Source organism: Lithobates pipiens, unplaced genomic scaffold (assembly GCF_037356315.1).
Source record: "Lithobates pipiens isolate NorthernLeopardFrog02 unplaced genomic scaffold, aLitPip1_a1.2 Scaffold_3, whole genome shotgun sequence".
NCBI classification, from domain to species: Eukaryota; Metazoa; Chordata; class Amphibia; order Anura; family Ranidae; genus Lithobates; species Lithobates pipiens.
Window position 1 is genome coordinate 187,927,726 of NW_027507790.1, and position 25,016 is coordinate 187,952,741.

The following is a 25,016-nucleotide window of genomic DNA, read 5'->3' on the forward strand; positions in this document are numbered from 1 at the left end:
CCCCCCATTTCTCGTGGATCAGACAGATCATTGTTCAGGCTTATGCCATAAGGGGGCAGGCGCCTCTCTTTCCTGTCACAGCACATTCTACCAGGGCAATTGGTGCCTCTTGGGCTTTCTGACATCGGTATCCCAGGTACGTAAGGCAGCGACCCGGTCGCCCGTTCACACTTTCACCAAATTTTACAAAGTTGATGTGGGCTTCGGATCTACGGATTCTTGTTTCAGCCACAAGGTTTTGCTGGCGGCCGTTTGTGGTTGTGACTCCTCTGAGGAGGAGTTATTTTTGTTATGGGTGGAGTTTATTTTCTTGCTCTTCCCACCCCTCGTTTTTTACACTGCTTGGGGACGTCCCTAAGGTCAAGATTTAAGTGCTGTGCCCGTCAATGAACGAAAGAGAAATAGGATTTTTGTACTTACCGTAAAATCCTTTTGTCTGATGTTCATTGATGGGCACAGCACCCACCCCTCCTGTTTATGTTTGTACTGCTTTTTGACAAACTGAGCTGCTGGAAGCAGAGTGAGGAGTTATAGCCAGTAGGACCGCCCCTGGGCGGTGCTGTGTTGTTTTTTTGTGTTCTGCCTAGTCCTCTCCTAAAGGTGGCGATATAACCCTAAGGTCAAGATTAGAGCTGTGTCCATCAATGAACATCAGAGAAAAGGATTTTACTGTGAGTACAAAAATACTATTTTTTTAATTAAACTTTCTGTCTGATCTACACCTGTTAAAATGTAAAAAATGAAATGAAAATGTTAAAAAAAATTCTATACTTTTCCCCAACTGCTGTAAATAGCTTAAGACAAAAGATACATACAGGGTCAGAGCAATGATTTATCCATTGTGATTCATTCTTTTAGCTGTGATTATTTTATCTTAGAACAGAGACTAAAACCAGGCTACTATTGCTGTGATTTCTCTTTAGATAGCCAATGGTGCTTTGGAAATCCATTGCCATGTAATAGTCTATATGTAAACAGAGTTTATATACCAAAAGACATAAAATCTCAGTTTAACCACTTGCTTACTGGGCACTTAAACACCCTTCCTGCCCAGACCAATTTTCAGCTTTCGGTGCTCTCACACTTTGAATGACAATTACTCAGTCATGCAACACTGTACCCAAATGAATTTTGTGTCCTTTTTTTCCCACAAATAGAGCTTTCTTTTGGTGGTATTTGATCACCTCTGGGGTTTTTATTTTTTGCGCTATAAATGAAAAAAGACCGAAAATTTTGAAAAAAAACGCATATTTCTTTGTTTCTGTGACAGAATTATGCAAATTATTAATTTTTTTTCATAAATTTTGGCCACAATTTATACTGCTACATATCTTTGGTAAAAATAACCCAAATTAGTGGATATTATTTGGTCTTTGTGAAAGTTAGAGAGTCTACAAGCTGTGGTGCGAATCGCACAAAATTGATCACATCTGATGTACTGGTGGCCTATCTCGCTTCTTGTGACCCAAACAAGTCAGGAAAGTACAAATACCCCCCAAATGACCCCTTTTTGGAAAGTAGACATTCCAAGGTATTTAGTAAGAGGCATGGTGAGCTTTTTGATGTTGTCATTTTTTTCCCACAATTCTTTGCAAAATGAAGATTTTTCATTTTCTTTATTTTTCTCCACAAAATTGTCATTGTAATAGGTTATTTCTCTCACGTGGCATGTGTATACCACAAATGACACCCCCCAAAAAATTCTGCTACTCCTCCTGAGTATTACAATACCACATGTGTGGGACTTTTTCGCAGCCTGGCCACATAGAGAGGCCCAACATGCAGGGAGCGCCATCACGTGTTCTAGGAGCATAAATTACACATCTAACTTGTTGACTACTTATTACACTTTTGAAATACCAGGACAATGACACGTGACACTGATGACAGATGGCACTGATACGTGGCAATGATGACACTTATACGTGGCACTGATGACACGTGGCACTGATGACAGATGACACTAATATGTGGCACTGATGACACGTGGCACTAATACATGGCACTGATGACACGTGGCACTAATACGTGGCACTGATGACACGTGGCACTAATATGTGGCACTGATGACACGTGGCACTAATACGTGGCACTGATGACATGTGGCACTAATACGTGGCACTAATACGTGCCACCGGTGACAGATGGCACTAATACGTGGCACCAATGACACGTGACACTGATGACAGATGGCACTGATAAGTGGCATTGATGACACGTGACACTGACAACAGATGGCACGTGACACTGACAGGTGGCACTGATGACAAATGGCACTGATACGTGGCACTGATGACAGATGGCACTAATACGTGGCACTGATGACAGATGGCACTATGTGGCACTAATAACACGTGGCACTGATGACAGATGCCACTTATACGTGGCACTGATGACAGATGGCACTGGGGACAAATGGCACTGACAACAGGTGGCACTGGGGACAGATAGCACTGCGGGCAGGTGGCACTGGGGTGGGGTGGATTGCACTGGGGTGGATGGCACTGGGCGGATGGCACTGGGGCGGATGGCACTGGGGCAGGATGGCACTGGGGCGGATGGCACTGGGGCGGATGGCACTGGGGCAGGATGGCACTGGGGCAGGATGGCACTGGGGCAGGATGGCACTGGGGGGGGGGGCATGGCACTGGGGGGGGGGTGGCACTGGGGGAGGATGGCTCTGGGGGAGGATGGCACTTTTTATTAAACTTTTTTTTTACTTTTTTTTTTTTTTTTTTCTTTTTTACACTGACGGCTGCTGCAGCCGTTCTTCTCTCCCCTCTCACACGCTGTCTGTGTGAGGAGGGAGAGCGGCGCTGAGAGATGATCTCATATGTTTACATATGAGATCATCTCCCATTGGACACGCCGATCACGCTGTAAACGGCCGCTGTGATTGGCCGTTTACAGCGATCTGTGTTTGCCTGTCCCCGGGGGACACGGCAAACACAGAACTTCCGCGATGCGCGCCCGCGGCGGCGCGCATTGCGGAAGTAAACACCAGGCCGTCCAGGGACGGCCAGGCGTAGGAAGCCAGTAAGGCAACAGCACAGAGGTTTCTGGGTGAACCGTCACAGGCATCCCACCATCTCCATCTCCAATATGAAGCCTCCAATCGAGAAACGAAGGTGTCGTAGATTGCTGACACCACGCTGTCTCTATCTCCAATACGAAGCCTCCAGTCCGGGAACGAAGGTATCGTGGATCATATAAAAAATCAAAGACACTCGCATAGCGTAAAACCACTTGGTTTAATAAAGTAAAGTTTAAAAGATTTACACTCACATGCGTAAAGAAAAAACGATCATATAAAAACGAGCCGGCCGGACTCGTGTGCCGCCCGCACTTCCTGGTTGGGCGTAGAACGCGGAGACGTCAGAACGCCTATCTCCCTACGCGCGTTTCGTCACGAACGGACGTGTTCACGGGATGCGGGACGGCGTTCTGACGCACCGCCTATATACAAATTCCTAAACGGACAGCCTCGGTCTGAGCTCCATGCTGTCCTCTCAATCCACCATGTTGGGTGAGGGAAAGAGGACTGGAATGCCCATATTAACCCCCAGTCCACCATTTTACATAAGAAAAAAGGGGTAAAGATTTTTGCCCTACCATTACGCAGAGGCAAACCCATAATAATAACCCTCCCGATTCTTTTAGGAACCATAAATTAAAAATACAAAATTGTTATAGAAGTACATAAAAAGAAATTAAAAAATTTCTTTCAAATATCAATTGAAAAATATATTTATCAAAGGTATCCAATAAAATAATAAAACAATATTAAACACAAACAAAACAATCCAAACGGATAAACAAGACAGCTTCTGTAGTAAAGATATATACTGTCTCGTATGTCCAGATACTAATACGTTCTTAATTGAAAGAATTATATACCAGTGGAAATTGGAAACTTTTTATAGTAGTAAAACCACTGATATGGCGTGTCAAAAAATGATAAGGGCAAAAAAACCTCATTGGGGACTCATGGAACTCACACCAAGTTTACAGTTGAAAAAGCAGCAACTACCACAGGAAGCTTAAGCTATGTAAATTATTCCAACCAATCATATACTATTCAAGAATTGTCAATAAACGCATTTACGTCTACTTCAATATTAAGACCATGAGGAACATAACTTTTTAATCTGTGTATCCACATCATTTCAAGCTTGGAAATGCTTCTTACCAAATGGGTTCCCCTCCAATGGGGGTTGAACTTGTCAATTCCCATAAATATTGTGTTGGTAGGGTCTCTATTGTGTGCCAGCAGGTAGTGTTTGGAGACCGAATGCTGGGTATATCCTCTACGAATATTCCCAATATGCTCATTCAAACGTACATGTAAAGCACGTTTGGTCCGCCCTACATACTGGAGGCCACAAGGGCACTCCAGCATGTAGACCACTGCCTCTGAACAGCAGGTAATAAAGGGTTCTATGGTATAAGACCTAGATGTGACCGTAGATCTAAAGGTAGTACTTCTCCTAGACCGACAGCCATTTAAGCTACATACCGTGCACTTCCTGCATTGATAGTACCCAGTAAGGTTCGAGAAAAAATGCGGACGATTCGTGGGTGGGTCCAAAACATTAGGGGCCACCCTATCCCTCAGAGAAGTTACGCCTCTATAAACTACTTGGGGTCTGTCAGGCAAAATGGTTCCCAATACCGAGTCGTTCCTAAGTACATGCCAATGTTTTTTAAGTATATGTTTGATCCTAGTGTGTTGGCAGGAATAATTGGTGATGAAGGGGTAACGAAAATTGTTTTGACGGTCTCCTTCTCGTTCCTTTAGTAAATCGGATCTTTCTACTTGACTAATCTCATCTATCAGACGTGTCAAGGGTTCAGGTGGATAACCTTTATCAATGAACCTCTGAGTGAGAACGCGGGCCTGTTGTATAAAAACATCCTGTTCTGTACAGTTACGTCTCAATCTTAAGAGCTGACTTCTAGGTACTGATTTGAGCCAAGATGGATGATGGCAACTAGTAGTAGGTATAAAGGAGTTCCTATCGGTGGTTTTAAAGAAAGTTGATGTAATAAAACGTTCTCCTTTAATAGTGATAGTAAGGTCTAAAAAATTTATTTTAGTAAGACTGGCTTCATAAGTGAGGTGTATACCCCTGGTGTTGGCGTTAAGCTCACTCATAAACAAGGAGAGATCCGATTCACTCCCATCCCATAGGAGGAGGATGTCGTCTATGTACCTGGCCCAAAAGGTCAGCTGTGGCCTGACACGGGCATAGACGACATCCTCCTCCCATTTCCCCATAAACAAATTCGCCAAACTAGGGGCATATTTGGCCCCCATTGCGACCCCTTTAATCTGGCGAAAAAAATCCCCTCCAAACCAAAAAAAGTTATGCGTAGCCGCATAGTCTAAAAGTTTCATAATAAAGATTATTTGTTCTGAGGGGAGGTCAGAAAACCTTTCTAGGGAATCTGAAACGGCCTCTAGGCCCATATTTTGGGGTATGCTTGTATAAAGTGACGCAACATCTGCAGTCACCAGCAGAGTCCCTGGTTTAGGATGGTATCCCTCGAGAAGGTTAATTATATGCCTAGTGTCTTTAATAAATGATGGCATTCGACGCACTAGAGGTTGTAAAAAGAAATCTATATACCTGCCCACCCGGGAAGTGATGGAATCGATCCCACTAATAATGGGTCGTCCCGGGGGGCAGGTTAGACTCTTATGGACCTTAGGTAGGTAGTAGATTACAGGGATTCTAGGAGTTTTTGGGACAAGAAAGGCCTTTTCTTTCTTATTTAAGATTCCCTGATCGAATCCCTCGGCAACAAGGGACTCCAAAGTTCTTTTATATTGTACATTTGGATTAGAGGGTAGGGAGATGTAGGTAGCCCTATCTCCCAAAATCCGATTCATCTCGCCTATATAGTCATCCTTATTAAGTGCCCTTGTGGCCTCCAGTATGTAGGGCGGACCAAACGTGCTTTACATGTACGTTTGAATGAGCATATTGGGAATATTCGTAGAGGATATACCCAGCATTCGGTCTCCAAACACTACCTGCTGGCACACAATAGAGACCCTACCAACACAATATTTATGGGAATTGACAAGTTCAACCCCCATTGGAGGGGAACCCATTTGGTAAGAAGCATTTCCAAGCTTGAAATGATGTGGATACACAGATTAAAAAGTTATGTTCCTCATGGTCTTAATATTGAAGTAGACGTAAATGCGTTTATTGACAATTCTTGAATAGTATATGATTGGTTGGAATAATTTACATAGCTTAAGCTTCCTGTGGTAGTTGCTGCTTTTTCAACTGTAAACTTGGTGTGAGTTCCATGAGTCCCCAATGAGGTTTTTTTGCCCTTATCATTTTTTGACACGCCATATCAGTGGTTTTACTACTATAAAAAGTTTCCAATTTCCACTGGTATATAATTCTTTCAATTAAGAACGTATTAGTATCTGGACATACGAGACAGTATATATCTTTACTACAGAAGCTGTCTTGTTTATCCGTTTGGATTGTTTTGTTTGTGTTTAATATTGTTTTATTATTTTATTGGATACCTTTGATAAATATATTTTTCAATTGATATTTGAAAGAAATTTTTTAATTTCTTTTTATGTACTTCTATAACAATTTTGTATTTTTAATTTATGGTTCCTAAAAGAATCGGGAGGGTTATTATTATGGGTTTGCCTCTGCGTAATGGTAGGGCAAAAATCTTTACCCCTTTTTTCTTATGTAAAATGGTGGACTGGGGGTTAATATGGGCATTCCAGTCCTCTTTCCCTCACCCAACATGGTGGATTGAGAGGACAGCATGGAGCTCAGACCGAGGCTGTCCGTTTAGGAATTTGTATATAGGCGGTGCGTCAGAACGCCGTCCCGCATCCCGTGAACACGTCCGTTCGTGACGAAACGCGCGTAGGGAGATAGGCGTTCTGACGTCTCCGCGTTCTACGCCCAACCAGGAAGTGCGGGCGGCACACGAGTCCGGCCGGCTCGTTTTTATATGATCGTTTTTTCTTTACGCATGTGAGTGTAAATCTTTTAAACTTTACTTTATTAAACCAAGTGGTTTTACGCTATGCGAGTGTCTTTGATTTTTTATATGATCCACGATACCTTCGTTCCCGGACTGGAGGCTTCGTATTGGAGATAGAGACAGCGTGGTGTCAGCAATCTACGACACCTTCGTTTCTCGATTGGAGGCTTCATATTGGAGATGGAGATGGTGGGATGCCTGTGACGGTTCACCCAGAAACCTCTGTGCTGTTGCCTTACTGATCTCACTAACACTGGGATCTAAAGCTCTGGTAAGCGGCCCCTCTTCTCACTGGTGGAGGATTGATTTGAAAAATTTTTTTGTTTTTATATACACGCATTTGTGGATATTTTTGCACCTTTATGTCAAGTTTGAAGAACCAATATTAATCTTGGGACTATATATAAATATATTTTTTTCATCACATATGAACTTTTTATGGTTTTTTGAATATTATTTTAGTTAATACTATTCGTTTAAATCTAGCACACATTATAACCCTTTTTTTGTGTCAATCTACATTAATTATTGTGGGGGTTTTCTTTGTAATATTCACATCAATGTCATTTTAGGTCTAGTATACACTTTATTCACTTTATGACGATACGTTAGTATTCATGTATACTATTCACTAATCACATTTTTCTGTCAATTTAATATTGTTTTTACGTCTATTGGTATAGGTTGATTAGGTTTTTTGGTGTTTGATTATTTTCTAGTTTCATTGTTTTTAGCGCAGCTCATTTTGTTCACCTATTTAGTTTGATATCGGAGTATTACGATTAGGGTTGCTGCTTATAGGTTGCTTTCTTTTGTTGTTTGAGTAGCGCGGTTTACCTTTTGTACCAGGCGTAGGAAGCCGCCCGCCCTAAGGCCGGCATTCGGCTATAGGGCGGGCAGGAAGCGGTTAAAACAAACATGCATAAACAAAGGAAATTAAAATACATGTTTCACTTACAGTACATCATTTTGTAGAGTACAGCAAGATGCGGGAGACTGTTCATTAATGTGAATAAACAATTCATTTAAATAAAATAAACATGAAAAAATAAATATTTATCTAGGTAGCCAAGTAATAGGATAGGTAGATGAATATTTACGCTTTGTCTTGTTTATTTTTATTCATTTTTTCATCACCTTTCAATAAAGTTCAGAATAATAAGAGATGCGCCCATGCACCTTGTTAAAGCTAAAGCTCCAGCAAACAGCAAGTTATACAGTTAAAATACCTATATGGGAGCTGTGCTACCTTTAAAAGATTTTTAATTCTTTTTAGCTTTTTCCGAGGCTTACACAGCCTTTTTAGACAACAGAGCCAACCTGGTGACTTAATGTCCCTCTGCTGTCAGCATGTTACTACTTGTTAGCTCTTGTGCACTGGAATTGATTGGCTCCTTGACAAGTCTGATCATTGTAGGAGAGCACACAAAGTTCCCAGCCTAGCTGGAGAACTGACCAGGATGTGCTCTGCTGATTAGTGTGGTCAGTATTTAATAGGAAGGAGGGACTGGCAGAAACACCAGGGATTTCACATTAATTAAGCAATACAAAGAGAACAGGATACTTTCCTATACAAGTACATGGTACAGCAGGCACATATCAGGAATATGAAGGGTAACAAATGCTTTCATCTTTTTTTTTTTTTTTATAAATAAATACACAACTGTAGTGTTTTCTTTATATCTGCCTGTTGTTCATTTTTTTATTCCGTGCAATGTCTAATTTTCTCTGTGGTGCCTTTTTGGGACAACCTTCATTGCAAATATAATATGATTTCTGAACAAATTAAAAAATATAAAAAAAAAAAAAAAAGACTTAAAACTAGACTCCAGGAATTATATTTTTGTATACTTACATTGGGCCAGATATCATGACATCACACTCCTCGCTCCACCTCGTCCAGTCAGCAAACACATTGCATTCCTTGAAAAAAGTACAAGGCGTTCTATGTATGGTGGAGGTGCCAATCATGTGGCCCTCTGTAGTCCGTGTGCAGAGGGGAACCCAGAAGATCACAGTGCTCACTATATGTAGCAAACGCTGCTACAGTGATTTACAGCATCATCAGTGGCCCCTGATATCACGTATGCATACTTATATTGAACCAAGTTGGCCCAACCTAAGTTGACAAAAAATTTCTTTCCTGGAATTCAGCTTTTAAACTAGAATGTATTACCTTTAATTCTAGGCCAGGCAGCAGGTTAAGCACATGGATGTGTATAAAGAAAGAAGAAATGGCGGCACTTCCAGCATAAAAATCCAAGTCTTTATTGAAGATCCTTCGACAGAATCAGGACACCCTGACTGGGTATCTCCAAGAAGCTGCTTCCCAAAGCTCTAGAACACGAGTCCAGCAAATCTGGCTGTAGTTACCCCAAGAACCAGGCAACACCAGTTTTAGAGTAAACCAAAATAACTGTTTGAACAAGAATACAGACTTTTATACTTAAACTTGAGAAGGAGGTCACTCACCACATTAGCAATGACCCAAATATTTACCCAAAACATCACACAATGGTTTAACTAATGAGTTACAGCTGTCTCATGGCTAATCCCATCACAGGGGATACTTAATTAACCACCTGGATTACTCAGATGTCACATTGCAGGTCAGACTTGCCGACTACAAGCTCACACAGTACAATACACATTATCATACGTATAAACACAAAACTCCTTCAGAAAATAGCAGACCTACTTACAATAAAAACATTATAAACATTATGGCAGGGGGCCCCAGACAGGTGGCTTGCTGATGACATCAGCATCTGCTAAGAGTCCCACACTGGCCTAGACCATCATGGCCTTTTTAATAATGTCCTTTTGCATTTCATAACAGAACATCTTCCTAAATGCTTGTAGCTCCCTCAAATGCCAACGCCCATAGTCGGTAGGCAAGAGGCAAGCATTCAGTCCCCTCCAAAAGCCTCTGTCCTGGGTGAGTCTATCACAGATCCATTAAAAATAGGTACAGGACATCCACGTACAGCTCTAGGCAAGTCAGCAAACATGTTTCACACTCCTGTGTTTAATCATTGCATAAAGCACATGCATGAGCACCCCCATACTCAGAAGTAACAGTATAAATGTGGGCAGTGCCTAGTTGTAAGTGTAAAAAGAAATACTGAGGAAGTTTTTGCTTTGATATGAAAATGGTTGGGATGTTTATTAAAGCTCTTGACTGCACATGTTTAATATATGTTACTGAATACCAATAAATTACATATTAACTGGTGCATCCTATGCCGCGTACACACGATCGGACTATCCGACGGACTTGGTCCGGCGGACCAGAGTCCGCTGGACAATCCGCCCCTGTGTGGACTCCAGCTGATTTTATTTTTCCAAAAGTCCGGCGGACTTAGAAAGAAATTTTGACTTAAAATTGTCCGCCGGACTCGGCAGTCCGGTGGACAATCCGCCCGTCTGTGTGCTAGTCTGCCAGACTTTTAAAATGAACGGACTTGCCCACACATGGAGAAAAGTCCGTTCATTTTTAACGTGACTCCAGGTAGACTGGACTAGCGAAGGAAGTCAATGTCGTCGCCTCCATCGGCGAGATTGACACCTCACTGGCCGATCACCTTGTATGGATTTAAATGGGAAGCCCTACGCCGAAAAAACGGCGTGGGGGGTCCCCCCAAAGTCCATAGCAGACCCTTATCCGAGCATGCAGCCCGGCTGGTCAGGAAAGGGGGTGGGGACGAGCAAGCGCCTCTCCCTCCTGAACCGTACCAGGCCACATGCCCTCAACATTGGGGGGGTGCTTTGGGGAAGGGGGGCCCTGCAGCCCCCCCACCCCAAAGCACCTTGTCCCCATGTCAATGAGGACAAGGGCCTCTTCCCGACAACCCTGGCCGCTGGTTGTCGGGGTCTGCGGGCGGGGGCTTATCGGAATCCGGGAGCCCACTTTAATAAGGGGGCCCCCAGATACCGGCCCCCCACCCTATGTGAATGACTTCGAGGTACGATGTACCCCTACCCATTCACCTTCGGGAAAAAAAGTGTAAATAAAAAAACACAACACAAGTTTTTTAAATAATTTAAAAATATATTACCACATACTCATTCACATAGGGTGGGGGATCGGTATCTGGGGCCCCCTTATTAAAGGGGGCTCCCAGATTCCGATAAGCCCCTCGCCCGCAGACCCCGACAACCAACAGCCAGGGTTGTCGGGAAGAGGCCCTTGTCCTCATCAACATGGGGACAAGGTGCTTTGGGGTGGGGGGGGGCCGCAGGGCCTTCCCTTCCCCAAAGCACCCCCCATGTTGAGGGCATGTGGCCTGGTACGGCTCAAGATGGGGGCGCTCGCTCATACCCACCCCCTTTCCTGAAGGGCCGGGCTGCGTGCTCGGATAAGGGTCTTCTATGGACTTTGGGGGGACCCCTTTAAATCCATACCAGGTGAAGGGACAATGAGGTGTCAATCTCGCCAATGGAGGTGGCGACATTGACTTCCTTCACTAGTCCTGTCTACCTAAAGCCATGTTTAAAATGAACAGACTTTTCACCGTGTGTGGGCAAGTCCGTTCATTTCAAAAGTCTGGCGGAAAAGTGCAGTCGTGTGTGGGCAGGTTCGCTCATTCAGAAAGTCTGGCGGACCTCCGCTGCAAAGTCCGGCGGACCTCCGCTGCAAAGTCCGGCGGTTTGTCCACCGGGCTAAGTCCGCCGGATAGTCCGATCGTGTGTACGCGGCACTAAAGGTGTTTGTATGTTTCTTATGAAATGTGTTTTTGTAATCATTTGTGACTTTGTTGTTGTGGTCTCTGTTTATAGACTTGGAGAACAAGATTAAAGCTCTGATGTATTCGTGTTTAACTTGTGTGAGCTGCATAACTCTGCTTCAATGTGTCACATACCTAATTGCCGTCTTTGTGTTAGATTTCAGAAGACACATGGACCGTATAGGAAGAAGGCAGTTTCCACATGCTGGTTACAGATTTGACTTTGAAGATGAAAGCCATGGATGGAGATTCAACCTTGACATGATTATGATATATTTTTACTCTATGAATTGGATCATTGGATTTATTGTATTCTGTCTTCTCATTTATTACTTCTTTCTCTCAGTGTAACAAAAATACATATTGATCATAAGTAACACAACAGTTGTTAAACACCATGTTCATTTAATAAAATTCTATTTTGAAGTGTGTTGCAATGGGTGAGTATGTTTATAATATAAGCCACTATATAACCAGAGAGTTGTCAGTCTGTTTAGAAATGATTTTGTGTCATCGCTCTCTAACATAATTAAGCCACATACAGTGCATCCAGAAAGTATTCACAGCGCTTCACTTTTTCCACATTTTTTTTATGTTGCAGCCTTATTCCAAAATAAATTAAATTAATTATTTTCCTCAAAATTCTACAAACAATATCCCATAATGACAACGTGAACAATGTGAAAGAAGTTTGAAATCTTTGCAAATTTATTTAAAATAAAAAAATCACATGTATATAAGTATTCACAACCTTTGCTCAATACTTTGTTGAAGCACCTCTGATACTAATTACAGCCTCAGTTATTTTTGAGTACGATGCTACAAGCTTGGCACACCTATTTTTAGGCAGTTTCTCCCATTTTTCTTTGCAGGGCCTCTCAAGCTCCATCAGGTTGGACGGGGAACATTGGTGCACAGCCCTTTTCATATCTCTCCAGAGATGTTCACTTGGGTTCAAGTCTGGGCTCTGGCTGTGCCACTCAAAGACATTTACAGAGCTGTCCTATAGTCACCGCTTTGTTATCTTGGCTGTGTGCTTTGGGTCGTTGTCCTGTTGGAAGATGAATCTTGCCCCAATCTGAAGCCCAGAGCACTATGGACCAGGTTTTCATCAAGGATGTCTTTTGTATATTGCTGCATTCATCTTTCCCTCGATCCGGACTAGTCTCTCAGTTCCTGCCGCTGAACAACATCCCCACAGCATGATGCTGCCACTACCATGCTTCACTGTAGGGATGGTATTGGCCAGATGATGAGCAGTGCCTGGTTTCCTCCAGACATGACACTTGCCATTCAGGCCAAAGAGTTCAATCTTTGTTTCATCAGACCAGAGAATTTTGTTTCTCATGGTCAGAGTCCTTCAATTGCCTTTTTACACACTCCCAGGTGGGCTGTCATGTGCCTTTTACTGAGGAGTGGCTTCTGTCTGGCTACTCCACCCTCTAGATGAATCATTAGGTGACACCTGCCAGGTTTTTGGGAGGTTTATTTTACATTTAAACTGATGTGATTGGCTATGATATTTTGTCACTCCCATTTTTGGGATTATTTACGAACACTTAATTTGCCTTCTCCTTGCATATACTATTTATTTCATGCTATTTCCTTTCTTCTTCTTTTTTGCTATATGGCTGCATTTGCATTTTTCTGACTCTCTAATTTAGTGTTGGAAGACTACTATTTTCCAGCCTATATCACAGTAGTATATTGTACATGTGTATCCTTATGGTATGCATGTATATGTGTGTGTGTGTATATATATTCATTACTCTTTTTTTTTTTATCTCTCATTTTTCTGCTTGTTAGATCTGCACCCTCCATGCTTTTTTGATAGCTCCTGTGAGCCCTGACTTGCCCCTCCATCATCTGGGCAAAGTCCACTCCAGCTTTAAATAAACACCAATTTGGTTTATACCTGATCTATGATGCATTTAAGAAGGTAACAGACCCCATCGATTGGGGAGGAAATCTTTCTATTTATCTACACCATATGGTTATTACCAAATTCAGTGGACCTGCGAATGTGGGATTCCATCTACCTGCATAATGTTGTGTACCATTTTTCTTAAAAGGAGCATATGACCTGTGAGTACCTACCTGCATTTTTACTAATACATGTCTTCCTTTTTTAAAAACCAATTACCATATGCAAATGTTACATGCAAATACTATTGCTTATCCATTGTTTGATTATTTACACATATATATATTTATTTTCATAGAAATATAACAGCAGGCTTTTATTTGATTTGATTATTTACATATACCATAAAAAAAGAAAAAATTGTTGTGTTTTTTCCGAAACATGTAGGGTTTTATGCTGCAATCACAGTCTACCTGTGACCTACGGCCTATAAATGTATTGTGTGCCGCAGTATTTAGCAGCTGTATTTCTATTGTGTTTTTGTTCCTATTAATGTTTTTAGATGTTTACGTTGTTATATATTCAATAAAATTTATATTTGTCTACACTTTTTATACTACTTTCCATTCATCCCGTGATGGTTCATTGCCCATACTATCCCTTGGGGCTTTCTCTTTTTTCCATTCAAGTTGTAGAAACATCTCAAGGATGATCAGTGGAAACAGGATGAACCTGAGCTCAATTTTGAGTGTCATGGCAAAGGCTGTGAATACTTATGCATTTGCAAAGATTTCAAACAAACTTCTTTTCATGTTGTCATTATGGGTTATTGTTTGTAGAATTTTGAGGAAAATAATAGATTTAATCAATTTTGGAATAAGGCTGTGACATCACAAAATGTGGAAGAAGTGGAGGGCTGTGAATACTTTCCAGATGCACTGTATAATAAATGAGGGATTACTTTTCCCAGGAGTAAAATGGACCCGTGTAGCTTAGTGGCTAAAACGTATGCCCTGCAGGACTAGGGGTTTAGAAGTGCCCCAAAGATTGCAACACAGTCATGGTGGTAGGAATGGAAAGAGCTGTAAACCTTTTAAAGTTTGTTCTTCTGGCACTTCCACCAATATAGGCTCAAAGTCAGGTTTTCAAATATAGAATTCAACTCCTCACAAAGAACTTTAAAATATATTAGTTTGGTATTACTAAAAAGGGATCACAGATATGATCTCCCTTTCATAGTTAACAAGAAGTATTTTCTCCAGGGTTATGACTCAAAAATCTAACATTGTAGCAATATGCCAGCTTCAAAGCAAGTATTAGTATCTTGGAATATTAGGGGGCTTCGTGACCCAGTAAAGAGAAAAGCTATGTTCACTACATTGAAACAACTTTCTCAGTCTATTATTTGTCTGCAGGAGACCCATTTAAATATGCATAAATTAAATTACTTGGAACTAGGACAATAGACAATATCATTCTACGTGTACTACATATTCTAGACTAGAGGAGTAACTATATTGATAGCAAATGAAGTAGATTTCTCCTGCAGACAAGTCCAAATGGGCACAAAAGGTCGCAATATTTTTCTATTTTGCACATTGTATAGAAAATCATATGTGCTATCTAACATATATATACCCCCCCCCCCCCCCCCATATTCCTCAGAGGTACTTAAAGAGCTATTGAATTTTACATCTGACAAAAGGGATGTTCCCTGGCCAATAATAGGAGATTTCAATAATTATCTTGATCCTTCCTTAGATAGATATAGCTTGGAAATAACTCCAGTAATTTCTGCATGCACCCCTTTTGCTGGTTACACCTATGATGCTACCAGTCATATCTTGAGCTACATATGCAGCTAGAGGATTGTCCAAACACTACCCATTAGTCCTTAACCACTTCTCGCCTGGTCAATAGCATATTGATGTCCAGGAAGTGGTTCTGTTATCCTGACTAGCATCATATGACATCCAGTAGGATAACATGCTGGCGAGCGCCCGCCTCTGTCAGAGGCTTCTTAACACGTCATCAGCTGTGACCAATCACAGCTGATCATCGTGTGAACCAGGAAATGCTGGTAAACGGCATTCCTCGGTTCATGCTGACAAGGAGAGCCGATCAGAGCCAATTAGCGGCCCTCCCTGTCAGGGGGGGGGGGGGGGGTCTGTGCTTATAATCAGCACATCGATTGTCAGCACAGACCCATCAGATGTGTAAAAAAGGTACAGTCAGTACCCCCTGAGGATCGCCTATTAGCGCCCCAAAAAAGTGGCAATCACTGGAAATTAGTGCCCACCACAGTGCCAGTCAGTGCCCATCACATTGCCAATCAGTTCCCTACAGTAACACCTGTCAAAACCTCATCAGTACCTCATCATCAGTGCTGCCCATCAGTGCCACCTGCCATTGCCACCTGTCAGTGCCAATCAGTACCACCTATCAGTGCCGCCTGTCAGTGCCCATCACAGTCGCCTGTCAGTGCCCATCACAGCTGCCTGTCAGTGCCCATCAGTGCTGCATATCAGTGCCACTTATAGGTGCCCATCAGTGCTGCATATCAGTGCCCATAAATTCTACACACCAGTGCTGCCTCATCTGTGCCCGTCGGTGAAGGAGAATACAAAATTTTATAATGAAACTAATTTCCAAAATTTTGGTGTTTTTTAGTTTAGCAAAAAATAAAAACCTCAGTGGTGATCAAATACCACCAAAAGAAAGCTCTATTTCTGGTAAGAAAATGATAAAAATTAGTTTAAGTACAGTGTTGCATGATCGCAGATGTTTTTCAAAGTGCGACAGTGCTGAAAGCTAAAAATTGTCCTGGGCAGGAAGGGGAGAAAGTGCCCGGTATTGAAGTGGTTAAGTTGACTTTAAATTTAACTCATATCTGTACTCTATGGAAACTCAGCCCTTTTTGGTTTGACCTTTTTCCTTCAAAACAGAAAATAAAGCTCGATATTCAGGCCTATAACACTATTAACAAGTCTACTGTATCTTCACAGATCTATTGGGATTTATTAAAAGCTTATATTGGAGGTCCATTTATTTCTCAAATATCAAGAAAAGAAAAAAAATTTAGGGCCTGGAAATATTTATTGACTGAAGATGTCTTAAAGGCTGAACTTCAATATATAGCAAGCCCTACTATAGAAACACAGCAGAAATTAATACAAAAACAACAGATATATTCCGGTATCTCTCATAAAAAAGCAGAGCAGAAACGTTTTTTCCTACAGCAACCTTATTTCGAGGATGGGGAAAATATGGGCCATCTTTTGTCTGCAAGTGTAAAATCCCAGAAACCATGTCAGAAGTAGTAGAATTACAAATGTCTTCTTCTGAAATTGCACTAACAACTTTGGAGATTTCATTAGTTCTTGATTTCTATAAAAACTTGTGCAGTAGCAAAGTATCCTATAAGGAGACTGTTTTGCAACTTTTCTTGAATTCCATTACGTATTCAGAACTATCAGAGAGTGATAGGGAGATGCTGGACCAACCTTTGTCACTAGAGGAACTTCAAATGGCCTCTGCTAATTTGCTTAATGATAAAGCCCCAGGTGCAGATGGGTCTATAAGATTTTTGGAGATGAATTGTTAGGTCTATAATATAGCATTTGAAAGTGGTTATCTCCCATTTTCCAAGGGTTTGGGGACCCGGCTCCTGCCCCAGGGGACATGGGTCAATGGCAAAATTTTTTTTTTAAATGCCCGTTTTTTTTGGGAGCACTGATTTTTATGACGATTACAGTGAAAAAAAGTGAAATATTCCTTTAAATATCGTGCCTGGGGGTGTCTATAGTATGCCTGTGAAGTGGCACGTGTTTCCCGTGTTTAGAACAGTCCCTGCACAAAATGACATTTAACTGAAAAAAAGTCATTTAAAACTTCTTGCGGTTTTAATGTCATGTCTGGTTTCCGGCAATACAGATGAAAATCATTGAGAAAAAAAATGCCATGGGTAGCCCCCCTGCCCATTGCCAGCCCCTTTGGGTCTTGTACGGATATTAAGGGGAACCCTGTACCCAAATAAAAAAAAAAGGAAAGGTCTGGGGCCCCCAGGCCCTATATACTCAGAACAGCAGTATACAGGCGGTGCAAACAAGACAGGGACTGTGTAGGTTTGTTGTGTTAAGTAGAATCTGTTTGTAATTTTGAAGTGGTACATTTTTAAAGTGTAGCTCCAGTCAAAAAATCTATTTTTAAGCTTTTTGGAAAACATAGGGAAGGGTTATCACACCTGTATAATTTTTTTTGGCCGTCCGTCTTTTTTCATCTCACTTCCTGTTGTCTCCTTCCCTTTTCAAGTAGGAGACGTTTGTAAGTTGGATGTTTGAAAGTAGGGGCCTGCCCTATATGCTCTGCAGAAATGTGGGCCTAAGGTGTTGGTGTTGCCACAACACTGTAAGCCCTCAAAGTGACTCTTGGTGGGCGCTGGAGCGCCCTGCTGTGAACAATTATATCAAGAATTGTAATTACATGCCAGTATTGAACAGTGGTAGAAAAATTGGACCTTTGGTGGTTGTGGTGCTGGTGCCACAACACTATAAGTCCTCACAGTTACTCTCGGTGGGTGCAGAAACGGACCATGCTGTGAAATATTATATCAAGAATTGTAATTACATGCCCCTGTTAAACAGGGGCTGAAAAATTGGGCCTTAGGCACTGCTTGCTGGTGCCATGACACTGCAACCTCTCCCATATACTCTAGTTGGAGTGCAGGAATGAGCCCTGCTGCAAAGCATTGCATCAAAAATTGTATTACATGCCCCTGTTAAACAGGGGCTGAAAAAATTGGGCCATATGTGCTGGTGCCACAACACTGCAACCTTTCCCATATACTCTAGTTGGAGTGCAGGAATGAGCCCTGCTGCAAAGCATTGCATCCAAAATTGTAATTACACGCCACTGTTAAACAGGGGCTGAACAATTGGGCTGGTGGCATCACCCAGAACCAAAAATGTTTTTCCAAGCTATCAGCAGGATCATTGAGGAGGAAGAGGATAGTCAGTCAACATAACAGGACAGTCACTCAGCATAGGCAGTCTTGAAGGGATGTGACATTTCAAAAAAAAAAAAATTCTGTTACATCAGCTTCAGGTGCTTGGTAGCCGGCGGTGATCCAAGACTGATTCATCTTTATGAAGGTCAGTCAATCAACCGAGTCGGTGGACAGGCGCACCCTGTGATCGGTTACAAAGCCTCCAGCAGCACTGAAGGTGCGTTCCGAAAGAACGCTGGATGCAGGACAGACCAGTAGCTCAATTGCATACTGTGCAAGCTCTGGCCAGTGATCCATCCTCAAGACCCAGTAAGCCAGAGGATTTTCGGTGGGAAAGGTGTCCAAGTCTGACCTTGACCCTAGGTATTCCTGCACCATGTAAATCAGACGCTGGCGATGGTTGCTGGAACCAATCATACTTTGGGGCTGCGGACTAAAAAATTGTCTGAACGCATCGGTCAGATGGCCACCTTCTCCACCGCTCCTTCTGTGACTGACCGAAGCCTCAGCAACATGTTGTCCAGGACTAGGAATTTGTAACCTCCCAGTCTCTGGGAACGCGTTGCACAGACCTTTCTGCAAGGCCTCCCGGAGATATCTCATCCTCTGCTCCCTCTGCGATGGCAAGATAAGGTCTGCAACCTTACCCTTGTACCGTGGATCAAGGAGAGTGGCCAGCCAGTAATGGTCCTTGATCCGAAGAATATGAGGATCCTTCCGCAGGCTTTGCAGGATCAGGGAGGCCATGCAGTGTAGGTTATGTGAGACATTCGATCCGGAATCCTCTGGGTCACTAAGGACAACATGATCCGCAGCCACCTCCTCGCAGCCACATACAAGTCCACTGGTTTCTTGGGACTGTAAATCATCCCTAAAAGTCTGCTGCTGCTGATGCTGAGTGCCAGGCTCCATCTCCATGCTGACACAAGCCTCCTCCTCCTCCTCTTCCTCTTTGTCCTCTTCCTGTGTGATGGGTGGGACAGCAGGAACACTGTCTGGATAAAGGGGGCCTTGAAAGGCAAGGAAGTCCTCCTCTTCCTGCCTCTGTTCTGCCTCAAGTGCCCTGTCCATTATTGCATGCAGCGTGTGCTCCAACAGGTGGACAAGAGGTACAATGTCACTGGTGCATGCACTGTCACTGCTCACCGTCCCCGTGGCCTCCTCAAATGGCGACAGGACAGTGCATGCATCCCACTGGCGTGATGAAAAAAAGCGAGCTCCCCTGACCCTGTCCTGGTGCTGTAGTCACACAGATACTCATTGATGGCCCTCTGCTGCATGTGCAGCTGCTGCAGCATGGCCAACCTTGAGTTCCACCTGGTGGGCATGTCACATATAAGGCAGTTCTTGGGCAGGTTCAACTCCTTTTGGAGCGCCGAGCACTGGCATTAAATGATCGGAGGAAATGCACACAGACTTTCCTGGCCTGCCTCAGGACATCCTGTAAGTCCGGGTACCTGCCGCTGCACCACCAGATTAAGGACGTGAGCCACACCGGGCACATGGGTCAGTTGTCCCTGTCGGAGGGTGGAGAGGAGGTTGGTGCCATTGTCACAAACCACCATTCCTGGCTTAAGCTGGCATGGCGTCAACCACCTCTCGGCCTGCCCCTGCAGAGCTGACAAAATATCTGCCCCAGTGTGGCTCCTGTCCCCCAAACAAACTAGCGCAAGCACGGCATGGCATCTTTTTGCCTGCGTACTTGCATAGGAAGGGTAGAGGGGCAAGTGCCAGGGAGGTTGATCCAGGGCTGGAGCATCCCAATAAGTACGCTCCATTGAGTGGCATTGGTGATCCCAGTCAGGGACCAGCACTGTCCTGCTGGGACAGGTAAATGGCAATAATGTATAAACCTATTACAGGACAATTTTATGGTCCAGTTTATTGAGGCCCCAACTAGGAATGATGCTCTGTTGGACCTGGTAATCTCAAACCATGCAGAGCGTATTACTAATGTTCAGATAAAGGGACACCTGAGTAGCAGTGACCATAACATGATTCCATTTGATGTTAGCTGTAAGCAAAAATCACATACAGGAAAGATAAAAACACTTAATTTCAAGAGAGCAAATTTTGCAAGGATGAGGGCTGCTCTCCAGGACTGGGAGAGAATATTGGCATCAATGGGCACAGAACAGAAATGGGAATTCTTCAAAAAGACTGTTTGTGATCTCACGGCCAAAGTTAAAAAAGCTATAAACTATAAGAAAAGAGCTTTTAAAAAATATAAAAATGAAGGAACGCTAGTGTCATTTAAATGTTACAAAGAATATAATAGATTATGTAAAAAGGAAATCAAGAATGCAAAAATTCAAAACGAAAGACAGATTGCAAAAGATAGTAGGACAAACCCCCAAAAAATTATTCAAATATATTAATAGTAAAAAGGTCAAGTCTGAGCATGCAGGCCCTTTACAAAGTAATCTAGAGTGCCTTCAGCTCTGTGTATACAAAGCCCCAAATCCACAATGGCTCAAAAGTGATATGGTCCAGAAATGTTTGGACAGAATAAAGGTGGATAAAGCACCTGGACCTGGTGGCATCCATCCATGGATCCTAAAAGAATTGAGCTCTGTAATTTCAAAGCCATTGTATCTAATGTTTAGGGACCCATTAATGACAGGAATAGTACCACTGGATTGGTGCAGGGCCAATGTGGTGCCTATATTTAAAAAGGGAACAAAGTCTTTACCAAGTAACTACAGACCTGTTAGTTTAACTTCTATAGTTGGGAAGATACTGGAGAGATTAATAAAAGACCACATAGACGAGTTCTTGCAGGAAAAAAATATTTTAAGCAACAGACAGCATGGATTCATGAAAGACAGAAGTTGTCAGACAGACCTGATTTCTTTTTATGAGGAGGTAAGTAAAACCTTGGACAGAGGGGTGGCGGTGGACATGGTATACTTGGATTTTGCAAAAGTGTTCGATACAGTTCCGCACACACGGCTCATGTGTAAGGTAAAGTCTACAGGTTTGGAAATATCAGTTTGTAAATCAATAAAAAACTGTCTAAAAGACTGAATTCTGAGAGTAGTGGTTAATGATTCCTACTCTGAATGGTCTAAGGTTATCAGTGGTGTACCCCAAGGTTCAGTGCTGGGACCCTTACTTTTTAATATCTTTCTAAATGATATTGGGTCTGGGATCAAAAGTAACATTTCCGTCTTTGCAGATGACACCAAGCTATGTGGAATAACGTCCTTACAGGATGTCTCCAATTTACAAGCCGACCTCAATGCTCTGTCTAATTGGGCAACTATGTGGCAGATGAGGGTTAATGTTGAGAAATGTAAAGTTATGCACTCGGGGGCTAAGAATATGCATGCATCATACATTCTAGGGGGAGTACAACTGGGGGGATCCACAGTGGAGAAGGATCTGGGGGTTTTGGTAGATCATAAGCTCAATAATAGCACGCAATGCCAAGCTACCGTTTCCAAAGCGAGCAAAGTCCTTTCTTGTATTAAGAGAGGTATGGACTCCAGAGGGAGAGATATCATTTTGCCCCTGTTCAAATCATTAGTAAGACCTCATCTGGAATATGCAGTTCAGTTTTGGGCACCAGTTCTCAAAAACGATATTGGAGAAAGTGCAGAGAAGGGCAACCAAACTGATAAGAGGCATGGATATATAAGGAGTCCATATAGTGAACTTGGTGTTGAGTTATTCACTTTACAGTCAACAAAGAGGACAGGGGGGCACTCTTTACGTCTAGAGGAAAAGAGATTTCATCTCCAAATACGTAAAGGTTTCTTCACAGTAAGAGCTGTGAAAATGTGGAATAGACTCCCTGTAGAAGTGGTTCTGGCCAGCTCAGTAGATTGCTTTAAGAAAGGCCTGGATTATTTCCTAAGTGTACATAATATAACTGGGTACTAACATTTATAGGTAAAGTTGATCCGGGGAAATTCCGAATGCCTCTCGGGGGATCAGGAAGGATTTTTTTCCCCTGCTTTAGCAAATTGGATCATGCTCTGCTGGGGTTTTTGCCTTCCTCTGGATCAACTGTGGGTATAGAATTGGGTATATGGGATTGTGTGATATTATTATTATTTTTTTTTTTGTGGTTGAACTGGATGGACTTGTGTCTTTTTTCAACCTGACTAACTATGTAACTATGTAATCTGCTCCAGCAGGGGAAAATTGTATTCCTGATCCCCAAAAGGCAATCTGATATTCCCTGGATTAACTCTACCTATAAATGTTAGTATCCAGTTACAATGTGTTATGATATCCTATGCCTTATGCCCCGTACACACAATCAGACTTTCCGACAACAAAACCATGGAATTTTGTTCAAAGGCTGTTGGCTCCAAAGTGTCTTGCATACACACGGTCACACAAATGTTGACCAACAATTACAAATGTGGGAATGTGGTGACGTCCAAGACGTACGACGAGCTGATAAAAAGGAAGTTCAATAGTCGTGTGATATCGAACGCTAGTTTTACAAGACTGAGTGCTTCCGGCTCGTACTTGATTTCGAGCATGCTTGAACTTTTGTGTGATGGACTTGTGTACCCATGATTGTAAAGTGTTGGCTAGCACATCCTCAAATTTTCCGCCCAACAACACTTTGTTGGCGGAAAATTTGAGAACGTGCTAGCCAACATTTGTTGGCGGAAGGTCAGACAACAAATGTTCAATGGAGCATACACACAGTCGGACTTTCAGCCAACAAGCTCACATCCAACATTTCCCGTCAGAAAGACTGATCGTATGTATGCGGCATTAGACTGTTCATTTAAATAATTAGAATTTTATACCTATGTGTGGCTGCTCAATATCAGCTTGTTTGAACCAGTTCCCGTTATCTAGCTGGTGCTTTTGTTATGAGTGGGTGCAGACACCTAAGGTGCTATTAAAATGATAAAAGAAAAATTAACTGGAATAATTAAAATGAAAGCAAAATCAGAGCTGCTGCTCATAGTTACCAGTAGAGTTGGGCGAACGGTTCAGGTCGAGCAGAAGTTTACATCCCCTGTTCGCCTGTTCGGTGAACACCCAAATTTGCAGGACGTTCGGTGAGTTTTCTCTGTTTGGGAGTTCTGGTGCGAACTAAGGGGGAGGGGGATTGTTCAGCCCATCTCTAGTTACCAGCCGGATTCAATGTTTCATTGGCTCAGAAAATAAAAGATGAAAAAATATCAACAATTCCATTTAATTATCTGTTCCTTTTCAGTAGTTTTTTTTTTTTGTAAATAGCCCCCATAGTTTATGTGTATCCATTACTGGAAAGAAAATAGACAATGGTGTAAACTGGCTGTGTATAATGATTTCTGGAAACTCATTTTGAAACAGTGTTTGAATCAGAATTAAACCACTAATGTTCTGTAATTGAATACGTTAATGAGTATTTGAACAAATGGATTAACACTTTAAATACTTTTTCATGACATAAATGAATTCTGTTGTCCAGGCAAGGTATCAGTGTAAATGGTATTATTGTCTGTTCATCCTTTGCCAAACACCGGTACACTAAGCATCTGCAGTATAGTACAAACAGATGTCTACGCACAGTAATCTTACAGCTACATCTACTGGATGCTGGAAAACAGCTCAAGCATTAAAAAAAAAATCTATTCTAATTCCCGTTCTAACAAACTCTATTTCATAGCTGTGTTTACTTTGTGCAAACTGTTGGTGCAGTAGAAATTCTGTATAATAATGATATTAAAAACATACAACAGATTTTGGTTTAGAAAATGAACAGAAACGTCTTACAATTGAATTACAAGCAAACCAGCCTTTAATTCAGTTTTAAATTAATTGAAAAATATATTTGTACATTTTCCTAGTGTACCTAAAATCTCTCTTTATACTTGTTTGCCATCCTCTCCTACACACTAGAGGCTCAATTTGCTATAACGATCATCATTTTCCATAATAATAATTATTTCAGTAATCAGAGCTGAAAATAACAATCATGTTGCTATAAATAATGATCATTAGAGCAAAAAATACATAAGTTATAGCTAAGTGAAGTCAGTCAATAGGACTGAGAGAGGGGGCCAGCACTATTTTTATCATTATTATTGAGCTTTGTACTTTATTTGTTACCGTCGCCTATTGTTGCTTTGGATTTTTGTATTAGGTTTACAATTAGGGGTGAGTAGGGTGATTTCTGTGAAATGGATTTCACAACAAAATGTATCAAACCGGTGAATACTCTTAATTTTCTTCATTGAGGTGCTTTCAAATTTCTTTGAAAAAAAAAATATATTTACAACATAATACAGTACTGTGCACCGTCTCAGACAAAATTATAAATGTGCTTTTTATTTGTCCATTTTGGTGAGTAGGCAGACGCATTTATTTGTTCGGGCTCCCTTAATGCAATGCACATTAACACTGGACATAACACGCATTAACCCGCATG

At 42.0% G+C, this 25,016-nt stretch overlaps 1 protein-coding gene across 5 annotated transcripts in view; it reads left to right on the forward strand.

The window, feature by feature from the left end:
- RNF180 (ring finger protein 180) overlaps window positions 1-12,188 on the forward strand; it is a 141,841-nt gene extending 129,653 nt beyond the window's left edge. For 4 of the 5 annotated variants that reach the window (XM_077462623.1, XM_077462625.1, XM_077462622.1 and 1 more), the window contains exon 7: window positions 11,920-12,188. In XM_077462623.1, coding sequence (XP_077318749.1) covers window positions 11,920-12,113 — 194 coding nt within the window. In that variant the 3' untranslated portion in view covers window positions 12,114-12,188. The remainder of the gene's footprint in view (window positions 1-11,919) is intronic. The other variant, XM_077462626.1, reaches the window with a different exon arrangement.
- Window positions 12,189-25,016: the final 12,828 nt, after the last annotated feature.